The 19,104-nt window shown below is 52.3% G+C and overlaps 1 protein-coding gene across 3 annotated transcripts; it reads left to right on the top strand.

The window, feature by feature from the left end:
- The first annotated feature begins 26 nt into the window (after window positions 1–26).
- TMEM43 (transmembrane protein 43) lies at window positions 27–18,804 on the top strand. Of its 3 annotated transcripts, XM_054479913.2 has the most exons (12): window positions 27–338; window positions 4,545–4,694; window positions 5,962–6,096; window positions 6,720–6,814; window positions 7,691–7,740; window positions 8,011–8,080; window positions 8,886–8,956; window positions 9,904–10,025; window positions 10,282–10,356; window positions 10,921–11,022; window positions 14,283–14,400; window positions 16,698–18,804. In XM_054479913.2, the coding sequence occupies exons 1-12, from the start codon at window positions 327–329 to the stop codon at window positions 16,898–16,900; spliced, it is 1,203 nt and encodes a 400-aa protein (XP_054335888.1). In that variant the 5' UTR covers window positions 27–326; the 3' UTR covers window positions 16,901–18,804. The 3 variants fall into 3 exon arrangements, with proteins under 3 accessions (XP_054335888.1, XP_054335890.1, XP_054335889.1); XM_054479915.2 differs by lacking the exon at window positions 4,545–4,694; XM_054479914.2 differs by lacking the exon at window positions 10,282–10,356.
- Window positions 18,805–19,104: the final 300 nt, after the last annotated feature.

Below are 19,104 nucleotides of genomic sequence, written 5' to 3'. Positions count from 1 at the left end.
AACTACATTTCCCAGCAGGTCGCGCGCCCCTCGACAGCTCTCCGGGCAGTAGAAACTACATTTCCCCGAAAGCTTTGCAGTGCGCAGGCGCATCAATGAGGTACTGCAACGTCCCGGACCCTATAGTTTCCAGGACGTCTCGCCGCGCGCATGCGCAGAAACACTGGGCACAGGGGGCGGTAACCGCAGTAAGTCCCGCTTGGCCCTGGAGTCCACGCGGATTTTCGAAGCTGGGGCTGGCAAGAGGCCGCTGGACACCACGCTCCAGTCGTCAGCCACTTCCTAGCTGAACAGCGCGAGGCGGCGGCAGCGAGCTGGGTCCCACCATGGCGGCGAATGTGAGTATCCCCGGTCTAGCCGGGCCACACCCAGGCTTCCCCGTCGCCCTGGGGTTTTTCCCCGGGGGCCTCTGGGTCCATTTCGCCGCCCGGAGCTCCTCCGTGCGGCCCGGCCCGCATCTCCCTCTGCTCGCCGTATCTGTGCCTTCGCCAGCTCATCCCTCTGTTCATCTCTTGGCCTGTCCAGGCTTTTGTCCGTGTTCCTTGGCCCGCCTCGTCCTCGGCGTTCGTGCGGAGGCGGACTCGGAGGTGTTGCTCCCGTACTGGAATGTGGTTGTACGCCTCTCCGCGGCCCCTCCTTGCATTCCCAGTTCCCTCCTGTACCTTGGGGCCCTGAAACTTACGCATTATGAGAGCTGGACGCTACCTCAGAGAGGGGGGCCACTCTCTTGGGAGGGAGGAAGGCGATCCAGCCTAAGTGGAGCTGTCCAGCAATGGACAGACAGGGCTGTCCAGGCGGGCAGAGAGTTCTCCGCCCTAGGGAGGCTCTGTAAGCCGAAGCTGTGATGCTGCAAAAAGCTTAGGCTGGGCTGGGAGCGAAGGAGTTGGGGGAGAGGGAGCATTTCTCTACTGTCGGGGCCCCTCCTCCTCCTAGCAAGGATTTGGTTGGAGAAGGCCTGGCTGAGGGCTGTTCCTTCAAGGCCTCTTGTCCCTGCAACCAGCCTTTCTCGGGAAACTGTTTAAGCCCAACATTCATTCAACAAGCAGCGCCTCCTACCAGGGTGCTGGGTGTGGGAGAAGCTGGTGACTCACCTCTCCCCTCCTCTGTGAAAGTGCTTCTAGGGCCCGCTTAGAAGCCCAGCCAGCCCCAGACACACCCTCCCTCCTGCTTTGGTAGAGTGTCCTAGCAGCTATCCCCTTGCCTGTCACACCCTATTTCCAGACACCGCCTCTGTCCCCAAGCGTCCTCTCTGCCTCCCACACCCCTTGAGAGGCCAGGGTGTGTATCACCCACAGCCCTAGTACACTTTGTCTCGGGTTAATATCATCCACACTCCCAGGACATTTCGGGCCCACAGGAGGGTTAGAAGCCTTGAATGTTGTACCTAGAAAGGCCTCAGAGGTATTCCGAGAGACTCAGGCTCGGCCAGGCGAGAGGGCAGTCAGGAGACCAGCCTGTCTGTAGTATGTGGACTCTTTGTCTGCTCCCATCACCACCACCACATTTTACAGATGGGGAACTTCCCTAGCAGGGGAAGGCACCTGCCCAAGCTCTCGTGGCCAGCTTGGCATGCTGTGACACGGGAATATGCTGAAAAGGGCAGGCTTTGGAGTTAGGGAGACCTGGGGGCAATCCAGATTCTTTCACCCAGTAGCTGTGTGGCTTTCATCTCTCCAGGTTTATGTAGCCTCATGGATCAGTTACTGTGATATTTAAGGGAGACTCCTTAGCACAGTGCTTGGTGTGTGGTAGGTACTTAATGCTTGAAAACAAGTCTGTCCTTGCAGGGTAGCACAAATGGTCCCAGTGGATAGAGATCATCTTGGGTACATTGAGACCTGACCCCTCACCAAGGAATATACATGCATTTGAGTATCCTCTGCTGCCAAGCATTTTTTGGTTCATCCAGTAGCTGGGTACACATTTACAGCAGCCACTAGGCTGGGTGAGGAAGAAGATAGTGGGATGGAGCAGGGAGGCAACAAAATTCTCAATCAGTATAGCAGCAGCAGTACCTGTGGTGAAGGTACTATTCCCCTCTCCACTTTATACGTGAGTAAACAGAATCAGAGAGGTAGAGCAATTTACCCAGGCTTACACAGCAAGTGATTGGTGAACCTGGGCATCGAACCCAGTTCTGTCCATTTCCAGGGCCTATGTGTCAGCCTCTGTTCCCACCACTCATTGTTCATTTCTTCTAAGTCCTGAGTGCTAGGACTGGGAGGGGATGTGTCACTGGGGATGTCTGTCTGTGTGTGTGTGTGTGTGTTTATATAATGTGTATATACATGTAATACATACTATATGTATATATAAATATGTGTAGATATATAGATCCTTTATGATCCTCCATGTTTACTGGGAATTTTGGTTCAGAATGTGGGCTGGGTATGTCATGTCACTGCCCACCTCACCCCTCCCCTAGCCTGAGGGGCACCCTCCTGTACCTCTCTTCCTTCCCTCCAAGGCATCTTTGAGCCCCTTATCTTGATGCTGGCTGAGGGGAGGCCCAAGAGGAAGACACACCTTCTTTTCCTATTGCTGCCTGCCGCTGGCTCCCAACATTCAACTCACATTGTAGCCCAAGAGATGGGGAGCACAGACTGGAATGAGTAATGGGAGAGTAGCCTCCAGTCTGCCCGGATTTGAATCCTAACTCTTCCTCTTAGAAGCTGTGTGATCTGGAAAGATGACTTAACCCAGAGCCAGATTTTCTTATTGGTGAAATGGGGTCGTTATGACATCCAGCTCTTTGGGCTTGCCTGTGGGCTGGCCTGTGATAGACCGATGTGTTTGCCATTGTCATCATTATGATGGTCACCTGCCCTTATGTGGTGATTCACTCACCTAATGTTTCCAAATGGCATGGAAAGTCAAGACGACTTCTGGATTCATGGACATCTGGTCACTGGAGGCCTTGGCTGGTGATACTCAAAGACAATCAGAATGCGACATCAGCTTTGTTCAAGCAGAGATTCTGACTCAAATCACTCCTCTGGCCCCCAGTACCAGGATGGGGCCTGTCTTAGCTGGGCCCCACTTTACATCTTTGTGACTTTTGTCAGCTCACCCCCAGCCTAGTGCCAGCCCAGTATCAGTTGTAGGGAAATGTGGTCACATTTCTACTAGCTAACACGTGTACAGTGCTTACCATGCCCTAGGCCCCGAGCCACCCAATAACTATGTTCTTTGGTTCTCACCACAACCCTATGCACAGAGGAAGTGGAAGGCACAAAGTGGTGAAGTTGCTTGCCCAAGACCCCGTAGCTGGTACGTGGCAGAGCATAGATTCAAACCCAGTTCTTCTGGCTCCAGAATCCTGCCCTAGACGATGACACTTTTGATCAGCAGTGGATGCACCCCAAATCATGCCTCTGTTATTGACCAAAGCCTGATCCACTCACCCTTGAGTTTGAGGCCCACTGTGAACCTGCCCAGAAAGGCCTAGCTCCGAGCCCTTTCTTCCTCCGTCGCTCCCACAACCCAGCCAAAGCAGATAGGCAGCTGCTCCCCCAGAACCACTTCCTACTTCCTCATCACTGTTGATATGGTTCTCCCTTTAGGGATGCTCTTCCCCTAAGGTCTGCTCTTCCCCTAAGGTCTGCCTCTAAGATTCCACTCAAGGGAGCCTGCCTTGATACCCCAGGTGGAAGGAGTCACTCCTTGAGCACTGAGTCCACCCCCCTCACAGGACATTCTGTGTGACCTTCTAGTATTGTTTATGGTTGTGACCTCACTGCCCTAAGACTGTCTACTTCTGACCCTACAAGGGCTAGCACTGCCCTCAGAAAACTCAGCCACTGTTTGCTGAATTTAATTAAAAATACATCTCTAATAACCTCTTTGTAAAATAGCTTGGCAGTTTCATAAAAACTTAAACATACATCTTCTTTGTGAGCCAGCAGTTGTACTCCTAAGTATATTCCTACGGGAAATGAAAGCACATGTCTGCATAAAGGTTCATATATGAATATTCACAACAGCATTATTCATAACAGCCAAAACCTGGAAGCTGCCAAGATACCCATCCACTGACGAATGATTCAGCACATTGTGGTATAGTCATAAATGGAGTACTACTCAGCCATGAAAAGGAACAAACTCCTGATAAACACCACAACATGGATGAATTGCAGAAGTAGTACTCTGAGTCCAAGAAGCTGGGCAGAAAGGAGTTGGTGCCCTGATTCCATTTTTCTCAAGTTGTAGAAGAAACAAACTAATCTACAGTAGGAGAAATTCAAATTCAGATTCTCCCCATCCCCACCAGTTACCTCTGGTTGGTGGAGAGGGAGAGAATTCGCAGGAAAGGGGCACAAAGAAACTTTTTGGGGTGATGGAAATATTTTGTACCTTGCTTTAGATGTTGGTCAGATGGAATATATGTTTGTGGAAACCTGCCAGACTGCACATTGAATATCTGTGTGTTTTTACCACATACAGTTAAAACTAAAAAAAAAAAAAACTGTGTATAAATAAATAGCTAATTTAATTTATTTTTACAAAATAGTTTTCATTCTGTGACTATGTTTCTTTTTCTTCAGTATTCCAGTACCAGTACCCGGAGAGAACATGTCAAAGTTAAAACCGGCTCCCAGCCAGGCTTCCTGGAGCGGCTGAGCGAGACCTGGGGTGGGATGTTTGTGGGGCTCATGGCCTTCCTGCTCTCCTTCTACCTAATTTTCACCAATGAGGTAAAATGTCTGGGGTCTTCCTGTGGAGAGTGAGAGTCCCCACCATGTCAGAGAGCAAAGGCTATGAACCCAGAGGCTGGATTTTGTAATAAAGGGCCTAGATTTTACAAAAGAGAAAGAAGGATACTGAGTTAATCACAGTTCTTTCCACTGTGATCCATCCCACAGCTGATGTGAGCAGGAAGGGGAGTAGATCAGTTCACACACCTGAAAATCCAGGGGTTAGTGCCTGCCTCAGGTGTAGTTGGATCCAGGTGTTCACGCTGGGTCACGAGGAATCTCCATTTCTTCATCTTTTGCCTGTTTTTCTCTATTATGGTGTTTTTCTTGGGCAGGCACTTCATCTGTGATGGCAAATGTGGCCCCAGCAACTGGCTTACATCCAACCACTTAGCCCAGGGAAGAGAAAAACCATTTGTTTCTCCTCCTTTCTTTCCTTTCCTTCTTTTCCTTTCTTTCCCCTCCCTCCCTCCCTCCCTTTTTTCCTTCCTTCCTTCGTTCCTTTCTTCCTTCCTTCCTTTTTCTATCTCTCTCTTTCTCTCTCTCTTCTTTCTTTCTCTCTCTCTTTCTTTTTTTCCTTTTTTTTTAAATAGGACCTCATGATGCAACAGTATATTTCTAAATCAATATAGCAACAGTTACAAGGCAATCTCTCAGTGTCCTGGCTTGGCTCTCAGTTCTCTGAATCAGTCTGCATGGCCAGGGGTCACTCACATGTTCTGATTGGCAAGGTCTGGGTCACATGATTTGAACAAGGGTTCAGATAGACCTAGGTAAACCACATGGGCTGAGTAGGGGAGAGGAGTGCCAGGCATGGTGGCTCAGGCCTGTAACCCCAGCACTTTGGGAGGCCAAGGAGGGAGGATTGCTTGAGGCCAGAAGTTCGAAAGCAGCCTGGGCAACATAGCAAGACCCTATCTCTGCAAAAAACTTAAACATAAAGATAAAAAAAAGAAGGCAGAGAAAAATGGGGAGAAAGGGACAGGCAGGCAGAAACATCAGCTGTTCCCACCAGTGGGGCAGTGCTAAGATTGGTGGCGGCTAGTGGGAACCAGTGGGGCAGTGGGAAGAAGTCTGCCTGGGAAAGCAGGAATCTGGGTTCCAGTCCTTACTGTCCACTTGCTAGACCTCAGTTTTCCAACTGTACAGTGGGGAGATGGGTCTCAGTGCTCCCCGAGGCCCCATCCTACCCTAATACTTTGCAACAAGCACAGTCATGCTGAGCCACCCCTGAGCTGTTGAAATCCCCACTCCCCTTTGCTCCCAGGGCCGCGCTTTGAAGACGGCAACCTCATTGGCTGAGGGGCTCTCGCTTGTGGTGTCCCCCGACAGCATCCACAGTGTGGCTCCGGAGAATGAAGGAAGGCTGGTGCACATCATTGGCGCCTTGCGGACATCCAAGGTAGGCTTGGCAGGGGATGCTGACCTGTCAGTGGCTCGGGGCTCATCCTGGATGTTGTCTGGCTGAGGATTTGAAAGCGCTGGAGATGGTCAAACATGGGTGTGATTCCTGACTCCACCGCTCAGCAGCTGTGTGGACTTGTCTATCCTGAGTCTCAGTGTCTTCATGTATAAAATGGGGATGGTAATGGTAACAAGCTTGTGGCCAGCCTTGAGGATTTGGTGAGATTAGGTAACTAACGTCTTGGTACAGTGGCTGGTACTCAGGGAGTTGCTCTCATGACTGTGATGACCATGTGTGTCCAGTGCAAGGCCACAAAACTACGCTGGGCACCAGAGCTTTCCTGTTATTTGAACACCCTGTACACTGTTGGCACCATGCCGTTGGGCCATGCAGCCCAGGCCTGTACTGTGAGGGTCACGGTCACAGGCGCTATGTGTGAAGAACCTGGGACAGGGAGTGTCCTCAATTCTCCCCTGCAAAGCAGTGTAGGGCTCTCCACCTTTGTCCCCTTCTCTATTTCTTCCTCTTGCAGTCCAGCTTCCCCTGAGCCTGAGCCAGGCTTTCTGGGCTGACATGAATCTTATCCTTTATTTTTTTGGTTTCTTTGATTCTGTTTGAAGCTTTTGTCTGATCCAAACTATGGGGTCCATCTTCCTGCTGTGAAACTGCGGAGGCACGTGGAGATGTACCAATGGGTGGAAACTGAGGAGTCCAGGTGAGCTGTCAGGGGGTGAAAACTCTGCTGGGGTAAAGGAGGAGTGAAGTGTAGGTGTCAGGATAACATGCAGATGCCTTTCATTTTGATAATCTTTGAAATTCAAGTATAACATCTTCCTATCAGAAAAGTGTGAAATTATCCCCAAATTAATAGCCAGTGATTTGGAAGTGGCAAAAATCCAGTGAAGAGTGGCTCCAAGAGGAAAGGGGGATTGAGTCGCTCCCACATCTGGGAAGTTCCAGAGATGCACAAGCTTGAAGCATGACTTGGAGCAGGCCTGAAACACTGTCATTAGGATCAGCATGTCACCCCTGAGACCCCACTGCATCTGTCTGTGTTCAGCCTTCCCATCAGCTGTGTTGGTCCCATCTTCTCTCCACTTACAGCTTATCGTTTCTGACAGGAGTCCCGGGGCAGGTTCTCATTGATCGGGGCTGGGGTCACCTGGAGCTGGGGGTGGGTTCAGCCCCACCTGAATCATATGGACTGTGACCGACAGGTGGGGAGGTGGTGGGAGGAGCAGGAGAAGGGCAGCTTCAGGAGGCCCCCTGCAGGGCTGTCCTGGAGCAGAGGATGCAGCCAGATCTCTGAGCCCAAAGGGCAGGGCTGGGCCCCTTGGTGTAAGGCCAGTGGGGGCAGATTTCAGCTCAGGATGGGAGAGCGCTTTCCTCCAGGCAGCGCCTTGGAGGGCAGGAGCTGTCTGTCTGTCAGGAGTGAGTGCCCTGTCTGGGGGCTGGTGTAGAGAAGGCATCTGCCCCATCTGAGGAGTCTGATCTGGTAGCCCCGAGGTTGCTTCCTGCTCAGATGCTTAGAGATCAGACTGCCTGGGGCAACGAGGCTATAACCCCCGTGGCTGCCTTGCTTTCCCTGCAGGGAGTACACCGAGGATGAGCAGGTGAAGAAGGAGACGAGGTACTCCTACAGTGAGTGCTGGGCCCCTTACATGGTCTCTGCCCGTGGTGGGGGCCCACAGCAGTGGCTGGACAGCAGGGCTGTTGGTGGGGCCATGGGAAGGATTCAGCACCGGACATCAGGATCCCTGGGTGCCAGTCTTCAGAGCCCTGCTCTCCCACCCATCCACTGAGGCTCCCTGACCCACCCCTTTGGCTGTGAGATAGGAGGAGCTGGGCTGGTGGGTCTCAGCCACGTGCAACTCCTACCCGGGCTCTGAGTTGATTCCTCTCCCCGAGCAGACACCGAATGGAGGTCAGAAATCATCAACAGCAAAAACTTCGACCGAGAGATTGGCCACAAAAACCCCAGGTGAGAGCCAGGCCCCAGGCCTGAGTGCAGCTTTGTCTACACTGGCAGGTCTGCAGCCTCAGTTTCTTCATCTGAATAACAGGATTGAGTTAATCCTGCCTCATGGGTTGAAAATGTGGGACATGGTTTTGAGACCAAGCCCCGTGCTGGGCACCAGGAACACAGAGACCTGTCTCCCCTGACCCCAGACAAGCTCCCCGCAGATAAGTCACAAATGTAAGGCCTGCACTAAGTGTCTAAGGGGATTTGCACACACGGGGCCAGGGAAGCATTTTGTTAATGGTTTGCCATGGGCGGGAGGACAATCAGGACAGGCTTTCCAGAGGCAGTGGCATTTGCTCAGGCTTCTCAGGATTTCAGCAGAGGGAGGTTAGCTCCATGGCATGCCAGTGGTGAGGTGGGCATAACACTTGGGTGTGGCTAGAGAGCAGGCCTTGTTCAGCAATGGTCTGGGCTGTGCCAGTAAGATGGTCAGGGGATGGAATGCTCTGGGAGGGGCTAGTGAGGGGTGCAAAGTCCATACAAGATACATCTGACGGCGGTGGGTGGGGCAGGACAGGCTGGCAGGGGTCTAGGCAAGAGGGTAGGAAGCTCCGGGGAACAGGAGACAGAGTGAGGGCGCTCAGCCTAGGGGAGGGGGCACAGGGCCCCTGGGGGTGGACAAGACAAGATGTCTGCTGTGCCTGGGCTAATCTCGACTTGCAGGAACCCCCGGGTGGGGACCCTGCCCAGCACAAACAACCCAAAGGGACCCAGGCAGCTCCCACACTGGTGCCCATCTCTGACAGCTTCCTCTCTCCTACAGTGCCATGGCAGTGGAGTCATTCACGGCAACAGCCCCCTTTGTCCAAATTGGCAGGTTTTTCCTCTCGTCAGGTAAGTCTCAGGCCTCTCCAGAGGAGCTCGTGCCAGAAGCACAAGGCCCCTCCCAGGGCCGGAGCTCCCAGCACTCAGCCTTCAGATGGCTAAAGGCACAGGATCAGTCTGCACCTTTCCCAGCACCATGCTTTGGGGGGCCAGGGGAAGGCGAATCCCCAGGAAGCACGGGCTGACCCCACTCCATCCTACCATGTTCCTCTGAAATCTGGGTTGTTCCAGAGAATGACTCAGGCATGCATCCTCACCCTGCTGCGTGCCGGTGTCTGCTGAGTAGACTCTGCTGAGACAGTCCTTCCTCAAGCAGACTCTGGCTAGTAGTAGACATGGGGTGGCTCAGTGCTCTCGGCCTAGGGCTCCCCCTCTGAGTTCCACCTTTGCCGGGAAGGCACTAGCTCATCACAGGCACCCCCCATTGACTCCAAAGAGAAGCTTGCAAGGGATAAGGTGGCACCATGGGCCAGAGTAACCCTGGGGGCTCTGTTCCTGGGCCTGACCCATGAAGGTGGGAGAAGATACCAAGGGCCCAGATAGTCCTGGGGAGGCTGGATGATCCTGGGCCTGGCCTGGCTGCTTTCTGTCTGCTTTGTTGCTGGATGGTGCCTGTGTGCCAGCTGGGCCTGCCCTCAAGTAGCTCTCAACCCAGGAGGCAAGTTAGGCTTGGACATGGATGGCCGTAACCTTGATGGAAGGGAAAAGGGCTAAGGCCACTCCCAGTGCTGTGGTCACTCTGACTTGGTGGGAGAGGGCACAGGGAAAGCTTCCTGGAGGAGATGGTCTAACCCAGGGGAAGCTGTGGACAAGACAGAGTCAGAAAGAGGCACTGCAGGTGGGAGTGCCACGTGTGCAGGCTCCAAGGGTGCGGTGGAAGGGGGTCAGGCCAGGGACTTTGCAGATTGAGGTTTTCATCTGGTCCCATGGGTTTCTAACCACTCTGGTCCCCTCAGGCCTCATCGACAAAGTCGACAACTTCAAGTCCCTGAGCCTGTCCAAGCTGGAGGACCCTCATGTGGACATCATTCGCCGTGGAGACTTTTTCTACCACAGCGAAAATCCCAAGTATCCAGAGGTGCGCAGAGAGGCTTGGGCTCTCCAAATAGGAGGGTCAGGGCCCTAGGATCAGGCTCCTGCGCCAGGCAGATTCGGTTCAGTTGCATGCACAGCTGCACTTGGCCAAGTGGGAGAGGCCCTCTGGGTGATGGCACAGCCTGGGCACGGGTGTGGAGGTGGGAGAAGAGCCTGAGGGGCGTAGCCAAGGCATCCTGGACCTGGGCCTGGGCCAGCTACTCCCTTCCTCACTCTCCCTGCTTCTCTTCCACCCCCAGGTGGGAGACTTGCGCGTCTCCTTTTCCTATGCTGGACTGAGTGGTGATGACCCTGACCTGGGCCCAGCTCACGTGGTAACCTGGCTTCCCAGGGGCAGACACTAAGTCAGAGCCTCACGACTTCCCCGGACACAGACACCTTGGTCAATGTCAGGAGTGCTTGGACCCCCTTTTCCCTGGGGAAAGGCACACGCTCGCACGCACTCTCAGCCAGCCACGCTTCTGAGCAGTTTCAGAGCTCCATGTCCCCACAGCCATCCATGGACCCCACGTTAAGAAGGGCAGCTCAAAAGGGGTCTCATAGTCGCGCCTTATGACAGGTGTTCCAGTCACATGCAGACCCTCTCCCCAAGCCCGTTTTGATCTGTCAATAATTGGTCTTGCGTTCCTGGCCTATGTGCAGTCCCGCCCCATCCCCTGCTCTGCCCGCTGCCTAAGGTGCTGCCTGGAGCTTTGAATGGAGCCGCTCGGCCAGAGCTACAGGGGTCGATGCACCCCAGGTGGATGTATAGAGAAGCCCCAGGGTCTCTGTGCTCACTTCCCCAGCTGGCACCCAGTCCCGGGAGGGTGGGCCATGGCTCTCATGGGCGTGTCTCCCGCTGGTCACCCCTCAGCTCTAACACCAAGTCCTCTGACCAGGTCACTGTGATTGCCCGGCAGCGGGGTGACCAGCTAGTCCCATTCTCCACCAAGTCTGGGGATACCTTACTGCTCCTGCACCACGGGGACTTCTCAGCAGAGGTGAGTGCTGTGCCCCACTCGTCCGGTGGGGGAACAAGCATGTCCTTCCTTCTTTCCAGTGGTTATTTAATAAGATCACACTACCAGGGGTCATAGCCAGTGAATGAGGCAAGAAGAAGAAATAGCGGAATATTGAGTATGCCTCATCAAAGTGTTTGACCAGGAGTGTTTCAGATTCTAGATTTTTTTGGATTTGCAGATATTTGTATATACATAATGAGATCTCTTTGGGATGAGAACCAAGTCTAAACACAGAATCTATTTATGTTTCATGTATACTTTGTACACATCGCCTGAAGGTGATTTTATACAATGCAGTCCGTCACATGTGGTCAAGTGTGGGATTTCCACTAGTGGTGTTATGTTGGCGTTCAAAAAGTTTTGGATTTTGGAGCACTTCAGCGTTTGGGGATTGTGGATGAACTGAGTCTGTCATGAACCTTCAGTGTGCAGGACTGTGCTAGGCACTAAACTCACTGTGCCTCACAGACTGTCCGGTAGAGGAGTGAGAGAGACAGAAACTTGTAAGTACTGATGGATTGTGCCGAGTGTTGGAAAGAGAACAGGTGCTCTGATACCAGTGGACGTTAGAATAGGACATCCGTTTCTACAGTGATCAGGCAGGGCCTCTGACAAGTGAGTTTTGCTGATGAGAAGGGGTTAACCCTGGAAGAATCAGTGGTCAGTCAGTTCCAGCAAGAATAGCCCAGTCCGGGCACAAAAGAGTTCACCTTTTAAGGGGGCACCCGGAGTGCTGTGGCCACAGCCCAGAGCGGGGAGAGGGAGTGGGTGGGGGCGGCTCCACCAAAGTCTGTCCTTCCAGAACATCAGGAGGGCGGGGAAGGGTTTTGGGCCTCAGCTACCTGAGTATCCCTCTCCCATTGTAAATAGGGAGGGCTATGCCTCCCCTGGGTCCCAAGGAGAAGGGGTGCCAAGATGTGCTGATTAGTTCAGTTTTATGCCTTAAAAGTTAGCCTGTCTTCTCTAGGCAGGCAATCCTTCTCTGCAGCAGAAATATCGAGTCTTTAGTTTTTCTGTTGTTGATGAACACAGGTATCCCTGGTGGGGCACTCTATACCTGCCCTAACCAGGACTGCTGGAGTTTTCATTCCAGAAGGGCCAGAAAGGGGCAAGGCAGCAGACAGGTGTCAGGGGTTAGCTGTGACCTTTTGTTCCTATTATTAGATCCTCAGCAGCCATCTGTCCCGTTAGCCTTCAGCCTGTGGTGGTGCTTGGGCCTCACCAACTCCTGGTACCTGGCCAGGGCTAGGGTGTGGTCAGGCTGTTGCCCAGGAGCCCAGTTACCAACCTCAGGGTAGGGCTGCCACCTCCCAGCCTAAAAGGCCGTGAGTCACCCTTCCACCAGCAGCTGAGGGTCCCCAGCGAGTTTCTAAAATTAGGAGGCCCAGCCCAGGCCTTGCTCTCTCTCCCAGGGCTGAGGCCCAGCTCACGGAGCCACCCCTCCAGAGAGGAGTGGATGGGGCCCATGGCTTAGGTAATGCCCCAGAAAGGAAGGCTCTGCAGTGCAGATGCTCAGGCGGCCTCCTCACCCCCTGGGCCTCCTGCTGCTTAGCAGCCCCAAAGCCCTGTCTTCCCCCAGCCCAGCCCCCACCCCCACACAAGGTCTGGGGTCTCTGCCAAGTAGAAGAAAAGGCCCAGAGCCAGGCAGGCAGCTCAGGGCAAAAGTCAGGATGTCCCGATTCCAGTCCCGGGGCAGGAGAGTACAGCTGCCCAAGCAGGCACGCTGCAGACGGCCCTGGCACTGCCTCCACCTGCTACAGGACCTTGAGCTGGTGCTGATCTCTCAGCCTGTTTCCTCATTCGTGAAGGGGAAAATGTTTAAGTACTATTAGTAATAGTCACATCATCCCTAACTGGTTTGGTTGTTGAGGATTATTCATTCATTCAGCAAGTTTTCATTGAACACCAGGTACTTCACAGACATGCTCCCTGCTCTTGGAAATGTAGCGTTTAGTTAACTGCTTCAGGTGAGACCTTGGGCACATGACTTACCCTCTCAGAGCCTCAGTTTCCTCGTCTGTACAGTGGAGGTAAGTATTCCTACCTCACTGAGTGAATCTGAGAATTAAATAATACTTGTAAAACACTTAGGACAGTATCAAATAAATGGTGAGTGATGAATGTGACCTGTTTTTGTTGTTATGGACTCTGAGAGAGGGCCTGATTCAGATCAGAGGGTCAGGGAAAGCCCTCTGAAGAAATGGGGTTCAAGCAAAGCTCGAAGAATATGTAGGAAGCTGGCCAGGCATGACTGCAGGCAATCGCTGTAGGCAGAGCAAACCCACGCACAGATACACAGAGGCGAGAGGACACTCGACCTGGACTGGGGACAGCAGCCAGCAGGGTCAGGGCACCGGCAGTAGGGTCGGTGTCCGGGGGGTGTGGCAGGGCTGTGGCAGGTGGCTGTGTGGAAAACACGGAGTGGGTGATAGAAGCAGGGCCAGTGAGGCTCCTGCGGCAGACGGTGGTGAGAGACTCGGGAATATGTGGCCTGGACTGGATGGGGTGGTAGGGGAGGAGCGGGCCATGTCTTTCCCAGAGATGTGAGTGGGTGGGTGGGTGTGCCATGTGCTGAGATGGAGAAGGCGCCAGTGTCAGCACTGGACAGGTTGAGATGTCAAGTGGAAATGTCGAGGAGGTGGTGGAGGTGGTGGGAGCCGCAGGGCTGTGAGGCCCAGGAGAGGGCCAGAGCTGCAGCTTTAAATTGGAGGGTCATGGCATATGGAGGCCAAGGAAGCAGATGGGATGTCCGGGGAGAGAGTATGGACTGAAGCAGCTAAAGAATTGTAGCATCTAATGGACAGGAAGAGGGGCAGCAACAGCGATGGAGCCTGAGAAGGAGGGTGCAGTGTCCCCAAGCCATGTGGAGAGGGTCTGAGATTAAACAGATCACACACATAGCGCAGAGCATGCTGCCCAGCAGGCATGCTCAAACCTGCTCAGGGGTGGGGGGAGGGTCCCGCTCATTCCAGGTGAGACTGTGAGCTGAAGGGTCCAGGTGCTGGCAGGCTCTGAGCTGAGGAAGGCCCGTACCTTCCACAGAGATCTCATGCCTTGCCCTGTGCGCTACAGATGGGCAGAAGGACTTAGCCCTATAGGAGGCTTGCCCCAACTCCCTCTGGCCTGTTCAGAAATGGCCAACAGCTCCCGAGTTGGTACAGCCCCCTCAGGACCTGCCCTGCCAACTGGGTATGCCGCCAGCCCTCAGCATTCTGACCTGCCCCCACCTTGTCCTGCAGGAGGTGTTTCATAGAGAACTAAGGAGCAACTCCATGAAGACCTGGGGCCTGCGGGCAGCCGGCTGGATGGCCATGTTCATGGGCCTCAACCTTATGACACGGATCCTCTACACCTTGGGTAGGTGTCGGGGTGGGTCACTGCCCTCCCTCCTGCACCCCCAAAGGGCCTCCTCTGCCTGTCGCGTCATCTCAGCCCTTCTGGCCTGATGGAATAGCCCTTGTGCAGATACCAGGTATTCGGCTCATCTCTGTCCTGGCTCCATAGCCTTGGGATGAGGGAGCAGAGGAAGGCAGGCTTGAGGGCAGGAGCTGCCAGGGGCGAGGCTGGGTGGGGCTGACTCTGGGGCACTGGTCTCACTCCACAGCCTGAAGGTTCGTCCATCTGCTGGCTCGATCATTTGCTCATTCCTTTGATCCACAATTGAATACCACATGGGAGCCTGCCAGACCTGAATTTGAAATCTGTCACATCCAAGCTCTGGATGCTTGGCCGTTCCCTTCCCATCTCAGCTTCAGTCACTTCACCCCTCACATGCAGAGTTTTATGAAATGTGGCAAATAGGAAACACCCAAAACTATCATGCTTCCTTTCTCACTCCAAAACCTGGGCTAGATTTGGGCAGCCAGCAAGTCTGGAGCATGAAGGAGAGTTCTGGGCCGCTCCTTCACCTGAGGTTGGCACCAGCAAGCCCAGTAGGAGCCCCATGGCCCAGCGTGGTTCCGCATCTGAGTGCCCAGGGTGACTAAGTATGTTCTGGGCCCAGGAGGATGGGGTTCCTCAGAGGACCCTCCATCCAAGCCTTTCCCTGGTGTGTGTCCCTTCCAGTCACATGATTGGGTCAAGTCTTCTCTTGGTGCCAATAGAAAACTCTTCCCTACTCAGCATGCACAAGTCAGAATAGGTCTGGCTGCACATCTTGGGCTGTCTGAGCTAGGGGGGACCACCTCCTTTGTTTACAGTTGGGAAAACAGGCCCGGGAAGGGAAAGACTCTTTCCCTGAGCCTTTCTTTGGACAGCTGAATTGTGCTCAGAAAGACAGTGACGTGGTGGGCACATTAGCGAGAGATCAGCATTTAAATGGAATCCTCTCTCTTTCCTGTGTGACCTTGGGCAGACCAGTTCCCTTCTGGAGCCTTGGTTTCCTCGTGTCTGTCTCAGTGGGCCCTTCTTTGGATCTCTGATGTCTGTGATCCCAATTCACTCTACATCTGGAATGCGCCAGACTCAGGACAGACTTAGAGCGTGGAGCGACCCCCAGGGTGGGTGGGGAGAGTCGGGAGCGCAGCAGGGAAGCACACAGTCCCCCATGCATTTGATAAATACCAACGTGTGTAAGACTCCACAGCAAGAGACAGACAGGGCTTACAGCAATGGCTCAGAGCCCAGGCTCTGGGTCCATACGGTCTTGAGTTCAAATCCTGGTTCTGGCACTTTCTAACAGGAGGACTGGTGGTGAGTTTCTTAATTCCCTGAGTCTCAGTGACCCTGCGGGTAAAATGGAGTTAAGAAGAGTACCTACCTTACAGGGTGGGCATGAGCACTTCATGAGATGGTGCACATGGTGCCTAACACACAGGCAGTGTTCAGAAACATGAACTTTGCTCATTATAAGGGCTGAGTAGCAGTGGTGTATGGGAACAGATCAGGATGAGGCCAGGTAGTGGCTTGCAGGGTGTGCTGCAGGCATGATGGGGCACCAGGGCTTGCTCTACAAACCCAGTGATTCCAGACCATTGGTGGCCTCCTGGGAACTGAGCGAAGATTCCGAGTGGACATCAGCTATGGAATGCCAACCTGGAGAGGTCACACAAGGCAAGCATAGGGTAATTCCTCATGAATGTAGCTGGATTCTGGGCTTTATCCTATTGGACCAATAGTCTGTAAGATTCTTGAGGAGAGGCCAATGCTTAGGCTAATTTGTTTCCTCTAGCACCTGCTGGTTCAGTGCTGGGCACATAAGTCATCGGTAACATCCTGCTGCATGAATGAACCAACACCTCTAGGAATGGCTGAGAGGCCTAAATAGGCACCTACAGGAGGCTCCACCCACAGCCTCTTGTATGAGTGTGCAGGACCCAGGTTATTTGTAGCATTACAGGTAAATGTCTTTATACTGGCCTCAGACTACTCTCCACATAAACTATTAAAGTTTACAAAGCACTGCTATATCCTCTCCCCTGGAGCAGGGTAGAGTAGGTGGCTTAGACAATGTGCCCAACCACGCAGCTCATAGCAGAGGCTCCTGTGCTCCCTTAGCTCTCAGAATGAGGCTCCTTGCCTTCCACCCCACTGATCCTCTCCCCTCCTCATGCATGTAGCAACATGGGCCCATCCTCATCTAGGGACAGGAGTGATCTGCTGAGCTGGTGAGGTGTAGAGAAGGTGGCACCTCATCACCTTTCTCCTTTCCACAGTGGACTGGTTTCCTGTTTTCCGAGACCTGGTCAACATTGGCCTGAAAGCCTTTGCCTTCTGCGTGGCCACCTCGCTGACCCTGCTGACCGTGGCGGCTGGCTGGCTCTTCTACCGACCCCTGTGGGCCCTCCTCATTGCCGGCCTGGCCCTTGTGCCCATCCTTGTTGCTCGGACACGGGTGCCAGCCAAAAAGTTGGAGTGAAAAGACCCTGGCACCCGCCCGACACCTGCGTGAGCCCTAGGATCCAGGTCATCCCTCACCTCTGACCCAGCTCCATGCCAGAGCAGGAGCCCTGGTCGGTTTTGGACTCTGCACCCGCTCTCCTCTTCAGGGGCCAGACTTGGTAGCATGTGCACCAGGTTGGTGTTCACCAGCTCATGTCTTCCCCACACTTCTTGCCAGTAAGCAGCTTTGGTGGGCAGCAGCAGCTCATGAATGGCAAGCTGACAGCTTCTCCTGCTGTTTCCTTCCTCTCTTGGACTGAGTGGGTATGGCCAGCCACTCAGCCCATTGGCAGCTGACGACGCAGACACGCTCTACGGAGGCCTGCTGATAAAGGGCTCAGCCTTGCTGTGTGCTGCTTCTCATCACTGCACACAAGTGCCATGCTTTGCCACCACCACCAAGCACATCTGTGATCCTGAAGGGCAGCCGTTAGTCATTACTGCTGAGTCCTGGTCACCAGCAGACACACTGGGCATGGACCCCACAAAGCAGGCACACCCAAAACACAGTCTGTGGCTAGAACCTGATTTGGTGTTTAAAAGAGAAGAAACACTGAAGATGTCCTGAGGAGAAAAGCTGGACATATATTGGGCTTCACACTTATCTTATGGCTTGGCAGAATCTTTGTAGTGTGTGGGATCTCTGAAGGCCCTATTTAAGTTTTTCTTCATTACTTTGCTGCTTCATGTGTACTTTCCTACCCCAAGAGGAAGTTTTCTGAAATAAGATTTAAAAACAAAAAACAAAACAAAACACTTGAATGATTAATATTTCAGACTGTTACAGGAGCACCCTTTAGTCTGTCAATTGAATTCAGAGCACTGAAAGGTGTTAAATTGGGGTATGTGGTTTGACTGATAAAAAGTTTCAGTATTTTGTGTCACTGAGAAGCTTTATAATGGATGCATTTGAAACAAGTATCAGCAAAAGGATTTGTTTTCACTCTGGGAGGAGAGGGTGGAGAAAGCACTTGCTTTCATCCTCTGGCATCAGAAACTCCCCTATGCACTTGAAGATGGTTTAAAAGATTAAAGAAACGATTAAGAGAAAAGGTTGGAAGCTTTATACTAAATGGGCTCCTTCATGGTGACCCCCCGTCAACCACAATCAAGAACTGAGGCCTGAGGCTTGCTGTACAATGCCCACGCCTGCCTGGCTGCTTTCACCCGGGAGTGCTTTCGATGTGGGCACCTGGGCCTCCTAGGACTGCTTCTGAGTGGTTCTTTCACGTGTTGTGTCCATAGCTTTAGTCCTCCTAAATAAGATCCACCCACACCTAAGTCACAGAATTTCTAAGTTCCCCAACTACTCTCACACCCTTTTAAAGATAAAGTATGTTGTAACCAGGATGTCTTAAATGATACTTTGTGTACCTTTTCTGTCATATTCAGAAACCGTTTTTGTCTGCTGGGAGTAATTCCTTTAGCAAGTAAGTATTTGGTAGCTGAATAAGGGGTCAGAACTTCTGAAACCAGTGATCTGTAATCATCTATCTCTATTGGCCTGGGGTGCCTGTGCTATAAATGAGTTTCTTCACACGAAAAACACAGCCAGCCCAAGATGACTTATCTGGGTTTAGGATTCAATAGTATTCACTAACTGCTTATTACATGAGCAATTTCATCAAATCTCCAAACTCTTAAAGGATGCTTTCGGAAAACACGCAGTATGGAAAACACGCAGTATACCTAGATGATGACTAAACGCAAAATCCTTGGGCTTTGGTTTTTTTCTAATAAGGATTTTAAATTACTGCCGACTTCAAAAGTGTTCTTAAAAAGAAAAATAATGTTAAGAAAAATTTGAAAGCTTTGGAAAACCAAATTTGTAATATCACTGTATTTTTTATTAAAAATTTTGAAATAAATTTCTAAATTATCTTCTGGTGTGGGACTTTGACAAACATCCTATTTTTAGTTTCAGATTTTTTTTTTTTTTGGCATTCTTTCCAAAATTTCTGTAAAGAATTCAGCCATTAGGATTGAGAACTGAATTTTGGGGAAATCTGAGCTTTCAGTGGTTAATTTTTTTTTTAAGGGTAACTCAGTATCTCTAGCACTCAGAAGTCTTCCATACTGAAGCCCACTTTGTTTTGGCTTGATTTAAAGTGAATGACTCAGGCTTCATGCATCTTCAGAATGTGCTAGAAAAAGTGGAAGGGGCAGCAGTGTGCTCCACTG

This window comes from Pongo pygmaeus, chromosome 2 (assembly GCF_028885625.2).
Source record: "Pongo pygmaeus isolate AG05252 chromosome 2, NHGRI_mPonPyg2-v2.0_pri, whole genome shotgun sequence".
Taxonomy (NCBI): domain Eukaryota; kingdom Metazoa; phylum Chordata; class Mammalia; order Primates; family Hominidae; genus Pongo; species Pongo pygmaeus.
This window is presented reverse-complemented; position numbering and strand designations above follow the sequence as displayed.